Source organism: Heloderma suspectum, chromosome 1 (genome assembly GCF_057233095.1).
Source record: "Heloderma suspectum isolate Gila_16-S chromosome 1, 16-S_ref, whole genome shotgun sequence".
Classification (NCBI taxonomy): Eukaryota; Metazoa; Chordata; class Lepidosauria; order Squamata; family Helodermatidae; genus Heloderma; species Heloderma suspectum.
In genome coordinates, this window is record NC_139458.1 from 67,813,992 (window position 1) to 67,823,430 (window position 9,439).

At 43.1% G+C, this 9,439-nt stretch overlaps 1 protein-coding gene across 5 annotated transcripts in view; it reads right to left on the bottom strand.

Moving 5' to 3' along the window:
* Positions 1 to 9,439, bottom strand: part of FSIP1 (fibrous sheath interacting protein 1) — a 123,489-nt gene extending 114,050 nt beyond the window's left edge. For 3 of the 5 annotated variants that reach the window (XM_084845010.1, XM_084845003.1, XM_084845029.1), the window contains exons 1-3: positions 9,335 to 9,439; positions 4,277 to 4,408; positions 2,739 to 2,901 (exon numbers count right to left, since the gene is read on the bottom strand). In XM_084845010.1, coding sequence (XP_084701136.1) covers positions 2,739 to 2,901; positions 4,277 to 4,402 — 289 coding nt within the window. In that variant the 5' untranslated portion in view covers positions 4,403 to 4,408; positions 9,335 to 9,439. Of the gene's footprint in view, positions 1 to 2,738; positions 2,902 to 4,276; positions 4,409 to 9,329 lie in introns of all 5 variants that reach the window. The other 2 variants (XM_084844994.1, XM_084845020.1) reach the window with 1 other exon arrangement.

A 9,439-nucleotide genomic window follows, 5' to 3' on the forward strand; every position in this document is an offset into this window, starting at 1 on the left:
GCCCCTAGACAGAGTTTGGAGTGCCATAGAATAATTTGGATTCCTGGATCTGAGGTCAGAGCCAGCACTCCCAACAGTGGATCCAGGAATCTGCACTCCCCACCCCTTCCTCTCGCAGCCAGCATAGAAAGAACTGTGCCAGTGACCTCGGAGAGGGGGTAAAGGGGGTGCGTTGGTGGGCAAGAAGGGGCCTGGGGAAGCTGGGATATGACATATCCCCAAGCCTTCCTGGCCTCCTTCCCTTCCACTCAGCAGAGCCCCAGCTAGACGGGTGAAAAAGCAGTTCGTTAAATGCTGGGTTGAGCAGATATGGGGTAACTTTTTTGTATAATGTTTTAACTGTATATTTACATTTAATTTCAATGAATGTCCTGCTCCATTGTATTGCGTTTTTACTTTGTAACACAGTATGGGTTAAAAATGGATAAGCAAAAAGAAACAGAATAATTTTGGATCAACTAATGTGGGGTAATAGTTACGAGCACCAAACTAGGACTGTGGAAAACAGGTTTGGGTTCAAATACCCACTAAGCAGCCTTAGGCCAGTCACCATTTCTCATCTTAACATCACAAGGTTGCACAAGAATAAGATATGGCTGGCGGGGGGCGGGGTCTATGTCACCTTGAGCTTCTTGGAGGAAAGGCAGGCTATAAGCAAACCTGGGGGATGTAGCAGCCACTAGTATCCGTGGTGGACTCTGGCCTAATTTTCACTGAATCAGTGAACATGCATCTGAGCTGTATTTTGCACCTTTCCAGACTGCAGTTGGAAGCTTAAATGGTTGAATGCCCCTCCATACAAAAGACCCATTCCACACAGAAGACTAGTATTTGTGGGAGAAAAAGCCTTTCCAGCGAAAATGCTGAGCGGGAGGACCAGGGAGGCAAAGCTCACCTCTGTCGCTCCTCTCACTCTGCATAGGATGCTTGTAAGCCTCCAGTTCTGGAGGTTTATGGGCACTGCCATAAGGAGACTATGCACATTCACATAGCGCAAAATCCTCCATTTATGTAGTTCATTTGTGCACATTCTCTATGATATCTGGTGATTATGCACATTTTCCATTCAACTCACACTAATTCTACCATATACAAACATGCAGTTCATCAGTGCACATCCACCCACGTGCCTCCTAGCCCAACTTGTGATGGACAGATGGATAGAAGGCTGCACTCTTCTACATATTTATCTGGGTATCAGCCCCGCTGAACCAAGTGGAACTTACTTCTGTTTAAACATGCATGGGATTGTGCTGTAAAGGAGATGCAAGGGGCAATTCTGGAGATGTGGAGATTCTATTTCAACAGTGAGAAAAAATTATTATAAGATGGGGCTTTAGTCCCAGGAATTTACTGGGATCCAGGAGCATATTGTGAGATCTATGTTTCATTAAAAGTATGGGGGCTCCATCTAGTAGTCATTACTTCCCTCAACCTCCTATTTCTCCCTTGCTGTTTATTTTCCTTCTTATATCATTCGCCTTTCTACTATATTTGAGGCTCTTTTTATTACTCTCTGGTCTAAACCAGGAGTGGACAGAAAGTAGATCTTGAGATGTTTTGGACTCCACTCCCAGCATTCCTGGCCATTGACCATGCTGGAAAGGGCTTCTGGGAGTTCAAGTCCAAAACATCTGTAGATCTACCTCCTACCCACCCCTGGTCTAAACAATGTGACAACTGCAACATTTCATCCCACACCTTCCCTATGCACTGCCTTCGCTCTGGTTGGGAACAAGGCTTCAAGTATGCCTGAAAGTACGCCTGTCTTGAACACACCCTCTCTCTCTGATTAAACTTTTGACAACTGCTTAATGACTCTGGCTCTCAAGACAGAACCTCACCTTAAAAAGAGAGCCAGTGTAGTACATGAGAGCCAGGGTGGTATAGTGGTGGGAGTGTTGGACTGGGATCCGGGAAATCCGGGTTCTAGTCCCCACTTGGCCATGGAAGCTCACTGGGTGACTTTGGGCCAGTCACAGACTCTCAGCCCAACCTACCTCACAGAGTTGTTGTTGTGAGGATAAAATGGAGAGGAGGAGGATAACGTAAGCCACCTTGGGTTCCTTGCAAGAGGAAAAAAGGCAGGGTATAAATGCAATAAATAGATAGATAGATAGATAGATAGATAGATTCATTTCATAGCCAAACCCACAGATCTACCTCTTTCTGATCCACCTGTTTCATTAAATTTAGGAAAAAATTGCGTGAATCAGTACTTATAATCACATGAGCGCAGTATCCATTAAACTCGAGTGGAAACTTACCAAGTAAAAAGCTTATCACTTAACTAGCAGCAAATTTGATTGTGTATATTTGCTCTTAAGTACAGAAATATTGTGAGGGCTTTAAAGAGGTAAGCAACAACAATGGGAGGGGGTAATTCTGAGTGTCACTTCATCATGCAAATAACAAATTGCCCCTTTGTGATTTATTACTTGTACACTGACACAGTCATAGTAGAAGCAACCCTGAGGTGCAAAATTCTGATCTCCAATATATTAATTTTTCCAGTGAATCTTGCTCTTTTCTCTACATTCATGTAACTTCTAATCTGACTGTAAAAATCTCAGAGAAGTTTTACATAAACTGAAATATAATATTGAGTTTTCTACCCTAGAAGATTAAGGCTGCGATCCTAAAGACACTTACTAGGGAGCAAGCCTCACTGAACACAACGGTACTTACTTCTGAATAAACATGCATAGGATTGCACTGCACGTATATTAATTTCATACCTTTCACCTGATTTGTACTCTGTATCACAAGCTGGAGACTACTGTTAGTTTTTCCTTCAGGTATTTCTTCTGAGGTTCGCATTTTTTTGGTTCCATATTCCTCTCCATTTTCATCATAGTTTTCTTTTGAGTTGTCTTCTGTGTGATTATTGTAAAAATCAACCTGGAAATGATTGTGCAGATAGGGAGTTTAACAAGCATTTCAGTTGTTTTCTTCAAAATTGCTGGATTATTATCATCTGGAGCCATTAATATAATCTACATTATAATGTTGTAGGATAAAATCCAAGGATTTAACAACGCTTTGCGAGTACTTAGGATATGATGTATTTTATAACAGGCTTGTAAATAACCATTCACCTAGTTGCCTGGGATAAGAATTACCTTCAGGCGACCAAGTAAAGGAAAGCTTTACAGGGGTTGGTTTTTTCCTTTTATGTCACAAATGATAGTACGAATCTGTGGGCAAGTGGTCTAGAAAAATATTTGAGGCCTTATTCACCAAACTATTTTACACATAGAGAAAAAAAAGAGGGTGGAGAAAGGGCAGCCTCAGACTGTGAAAAGCAAGGGGAGGCAAACTTCACTGCTCACTAAAATGTGATTTACTCATACAATGTAAATGAAAAAATTATGTCTAAGATTACATCCTGGAAACAGGAAGTTATGAAAGCTACTCTACTAGATAAGGCCCCATAAGGAAGACATGAGCATACATTGGACATCTTATATTGTAGGGGTGGGCAACCTTTTGGGATCAAGGGCTACATTTCCTAAGAGGAAAGTGGTCAGTGGCTTCATATGGGTGGTGATTGGGGCCAAATCCAAAACTGGCCAGGGTTAAAGTCAAAAGTGGGGACACTCCTTTTCTCTCCCCTTCATTCATCCATCATCGAGTCATCCTCTCTTCCATTTTCTCTCTCTTTATTATTATTTTATTTATTTATTACATTTATATCCCACCTTTTTCCTCCTTAAGGAACCCAAAGCAGCGTACATAATCTTCTTCCTCCATTTTATCCTCACAACAGCAACCCTGTGAGGTGGGTTGGGCTGAGAGACTGTGACTGGCCCAAAGTCACCCGGTGAGCTTCCATGGCCGAGTGGGGACTAGAACCCGGATCTCCCGACTCCCAGTCCAGCACTCTCACCACTACACCACACTGGCTCTCTCTCTTTCTCTCGCTCATATTCTCCTTCTTTCACACACATGCACACATACACCTAGCAGGGAAGGAAAAGCAGCAGGAAGGCTACCAAATTTGGAGGGGGCCTACTCTGGAGGTCTCATTCCCACTGCAGCTGTCAAGCAGGTTAAGAATCATCAGGAGTCCCTTCTCCCACAATTTCTTTTATTTTCCTTACCTTGCACAAATGAGAGATGACCCTACCTTTCTCCTCTGCGCATGTCAAAAGACTCATGGGAAGAGTGTGAACTGGCTGGCTAGTAAGCTGAGCCAACATTTGTTGACCCCTACACAGAAGCTTCAAAGCACCATAGAAAGTAGGCCAAGGTATATTGTGGACATAATAGATACCTTGGGCAGGTTGGGCTCTGGTGTTAAAATCTCTAAGGATGCACTTAAAACTTGGCTTGCATGATTAATTCTTGAGCTAGATGCTGGCCTTGAAATTTCATCCAGGCTTCCCCTTGTAATATCCATTGCAGCCTTAAATAAGCAGATAGAGAGTACAATTATATGGCATATATTAAACAAATACTATAATTGTCATCAACGTATCCTTGTCTTCCACATTTTCCTCATAGTGTATATTAGATGCAGATAGTTAACATGACCGTACAGAAGTGATGGGATGTTAGTTAACAGCCTATTCCTATGGAAAATTAGCACAGTGAGAATGCAAACTGAACAAACTTGGTTCAAATCTGTGTTCCTGATGATGTACGTGTGCTATGATTTTACTAGAAGTGCAACTTGTAACTCAGTTCTTAACTACATTCCACTTCTCAACCCAGTTTCAGCAGCTTTGTGGCTGTACAGGTAGATTGTGCTGTGAGTTGTGCTCATAGAAAAGCAATTACATCCCCACTTCACCATGAGCACAGCTCTCCTCAAGTCTACTCAATGCTCATTCTCAGCTCACCAGTTCTGTCTGCCACACCAGCTCTTTGCACAAACTTTATGTGCTACAGGAGCACTAGACCAGGTGCTATTTATTTTAGTATTTTAATATGCTCTTAACTGCTTTGGGGATCCTTTGAGCCAAAAAGTGGCATACATTTTTGATATTATTATTAATAATAATAATAATAATAATAATAATAATAATAATAATACTTTTATTGGTGGGGCAGCACCAGGGAGAAGGTGATGGGTTATCTGAAGGGCCATAGGGGTAATTCTATCTCCCCAGCAGTCATGCAAATCTGCATCATGTGGCAAGGGGAAAGACCACAGAGGTCAGTAGGTTAATAAAATGCCACTCAGCCCCAGCCACCCTTTCCCTCCAGCCCATTTGCAGTCGCACTTACGCACTCAAGAAGCCATGCAAAGGGAAAGGTCTTCCTAACTTTTAGCTACACCATTCTGTAGCCTGCTGCTGTGTTTGTGTTTTATGTTTTATGTTATGATGTAAATTGGAAGTCAAAAATTGTTAAGTTATTGACTTTGTTATAACACACCTAGAACTCCTCAGAGATAAGCCAGGGATATAAGTGCTTTAAATAAATAAACAGCTACTCATATTTTATGTTTACAAATAAACAAGGATTGTCACAGCCAACACTCAGTCTCCCTAATGTCATGTTGGCAGCCGCTCCATCCTTTAAAAGTGACCAGTATTATGAAAGATACACACACACACCAAATCTTGAGATGTAGAATTTTTCTTTAAGTGAAATGAATAGACCATTCACATGATTTTATCAAGTGTATGAGTGTGAGCCCCTTCATGGATCACTGCCTTGTTGTGGCGAAGGGGCTTGCGTAACTCAGTGAAGCCATAAGCTATGCCGTGCAGGGCCACCCAAGACGGACAGGTCATGGCAGAGAGTTCTGACAAAATGTGGTCCACTGGAGAAGGAAATGGCAACCCACTCCAGTATTCTTGCCAAGAAAACCCCATGGAAAGTATCACAAGGCTAAAAGAGATGACGCCGGAAGATGAGCCCCTCAGGTCGGAAGGTGTCCAATATGCTACTGGGGAAGAGCAGAGGGTATCTCCAAGTAGCGCCAGAAAGAGTGAAGAGGCTGGGCCAAACCCGAAAGGACACTCAGATGTGGATGTGTCTGGTGGTGAAAAGAAAATCCGATGCTGTAAAGAACAATATTGTTTAGGAACCTGGAATGTCAGATCAATGAATCAAGGTAAGCTGGAGGTGGTCAAACATGAGATGGCAAGACTGAACATCGACATCTTGGGAATCAGCGAACTAAAATGGACAGGCATGGGCGAATTTAATTCAGGTGACCATCATATCTACTATTGTGGGCAAGAATCCCTTAGAAGAAATGGAGTAGCACTCATAGTCAACAAAAGGGTGGGAAAAGCAGTATTGGGGTACAATCTTAAAAACGATAGAATGATCTCAGTACGAATCCAAGGCAAACCATTCAACATCACAGTAATTCAAGTCTATGCCCCAACCACTGATGCCAAAGAAGCTGAGGTTGATTGGTTCTATGAAGACCTACAACACCTTCTAGAACTAACACCAAAAAAAGATGTCCTCTTCATCATAGGGGATTGGAATGCTAAAGTAGGAAGTCAAGAAATCACCGGGATAACAGGCAGGCATGGCCTTGGTGTACAAAATGAAGCAGGACAAAAGCTAATAGAGTTTTGCCAAGAGAACATGCTGATCATAGCAAACACTCTTTTCCAACAGCACAAGAGGCGACTCTACACATGGACGTCACCAGATGGTCAATATCGAAATCAGATTGATTATGTCCTTTGCAGCCAAAGATGGAGAAGCTCCATACAGTCAGTAAAAACAAGACCTGGAGCTGACTGTGGCTCAGATCATGAGCTGCTTCTTGCAAAATTTCAGCTTAAATTGAAGAACGTAGGGAAAGCCACTAAACCGTTCAGGTATGACCTAAATCATATCCCTGATGAATATACAGTGGAGGTGAGGAATAGATTTCAGGGATTAGACCTGATAGACAGAGTGCCTGAGGAACTATGGACGGAGGTCCGTAACATTGTTCAGGAGGCAGCAACTCAATCCATCCCAAAGAAAAAGAAATGCAAGAAAGCCAAGTGGCTGTCTGATGAGGCTTTACAAGTAGATCACGAAAGAAGGGAAGCGAAAAGCAAGGGAGAAAGGGGAAGATATAGCCAACTGAATGCAGAGTTCCAGAGAATAGCAAGGAGAGACAAGAAGGCCTTCTTAAATGAACAATGCAAAGAAATCAAGGAAAACAACAGAATGGGAAAGACTAGAGATCTCTTCAAGAAAATTGGAGATCTCAAGGGAACGTTTTGTGCAAAGACGGGCATGATAAAGGACAAAGAAGGCAGGGACCTAACAGAAGCAGATGAGATTAAGAAGAGGTGGCAAGAATACACAGAAGAACTATACAGGAAAGATCTGAATGTCCCTGATAGCCATGATAGTGCGGTCACTGAACTTGAGCCGGACATCCTAGAGAGTGAAGTCAAGTGGGCCTTAGGAAGCATTAGTAACAACAAAGCTAGCGGAGATGACAGTATTCCAGCCGAGCTATTTAAAATCCTAAAAGATGATGCTGTTAAAGTGCTGCATTCAATATGCCAACAAATCTGGAACACTCAACAGTGGCCACAAGACTGGAAAAGGTCAGTTTACATTCCAATTCCAAAGAAGGGCAACGCCAAAGAGTGTTCAAACTACCGCACAATTGCGCTCATTTCACATGCCAGCAAGGTGATGCTCAAAATCCTACAAGCTAGGCTTCAGCAGTATGTGAACCGAGAACTACCAGAAGTGCAAGCTGGGTTTAGAAGAGGCAGAGGAACTAGAGATCAAATCGCCAACATTCGCTGCATCATGGAGAAAGCAAGAGAATCCCCGAAAAACGTCTATTTCTGCTTCATTGACTACGCTAAAGCCTTTGATTGTGTGAATCACAACAAACTGTGGCAAATTCTGAAAGTGATGGGAGTACCAGACCACCTTACCTGTCTCCTGAGAAACCTGTACGAGGGTCAAGAAGCAACAGTAAGAACCAGACATGGAACAACCGATTGGTTCAAAATTGGGAAAGGAGTACGACAAGGCTGCATATTGTCACCCTGCTTATTTAACTTATATGCAGAGTACATCATGAGAAATGCCGGGTTGGATGAATCAGAGGTTGGAATTAAGATTGCTGGGAGAATTATCAACAACCTCCGATATGCAGACGATACCACCCTAATGGCAGAAAGCGAAGAGGATCTCAAGAGCCTCTTGTTGAGGGTGAAAGAGGAGAGTGCAAAAGCTGGTTTGAAACTCAACATTAAAAAAACGAAGATCATGGCATCTGGCCCCATCACTTCCTGGCATATAGAAGGGGAAGAAATGGAAGCAGTGACAGATTTTACTTTCTTGGGCTCCAAGATCACCGCAGACGGTGACTGTAGCCATGAAATTAAAAGACGCTTGCTCCTTGGGAGGAAAGCTATGGCAAACCTAGACAGCATAGTAAGAAGCAGAGACATCACCTTGCCGACAAAGGTCCGTCTAATCAAAGCTATGGTTTTCCCAGTAGTAATGTATGGCTGTGAGAGCTGGACTATAAGGAAGGCTGAGCGCCGAAGAATTGATGCTTTCGAACTGTGGTGCTGGAGAAGACTCTTACGAGTCCCCTGGACTGCAAGGAGGTCAAATCAGTCCATCCTAAAGGAAATCAACCCTGACCGCTCATTGGAAGGACAGATAATGAAGCTGAAGGTCCAATATTTTGGCCACCTAATGCGAAGAGAAAACTCCCTGGAAAAGACCCTGATGCTGGGAAAGACTGAAGGCAAAAGGAGAAGGGGACGGCAGAGGATGAGATGGCTAGATAGCATCACGGATGCAATGAATATGAACTTGAGCACACTCCGGGAGAGAGCGCAGGACAGGAAGGCCTGGCGTGCTATGGTCCATGGGGTCACGAAGAGTCGGACACGACTGAACGACTGAACAACAACAACAATGAGTGTGAGACAGAGACAGAGAGAATTAATATATAGAGAATTGGTAGTTCAATTTATGCCAAGGACTCAACATTGCTGACATCCAATTTATACAGAACATTACTTCCTTCACCCACCTGCAACCAACTTGATTAAATAATCATATAAAGTGAGGATTAGAACCCTAAAGCTTGATGAAGAAACCAGAAGAGAACCCAAATTAAACGAAGTCACTCAGAAAAAGCAAGAGGGACATACTTTGAAGAGCTACGAACATACGACCCAAGGGTAGCAACCTATGCATACTTAGTTGGGAGCAAGCCCCATTTAACTTAACGGGACTTACTTCTGAGTAAACATATACAGCGTTGGGCCACATAACTATGACACCTCTTTTTTAGAGCTGACTGGAAATGTTAACTTTTATTTCCTGCAGAGCAGGGTGGGGGGGAGGCATCATTTGTAAACAAAGCCCTACATTACCTCACCCCAAGCAGGATACCAGCGGAGCGCCGCAAAAGGCAGCGCGGGGGAAAACCTCTGTAAACAACCAGCCATGAGACGCTCCGCTTCTTGGTTGCTCAGGCAACCCC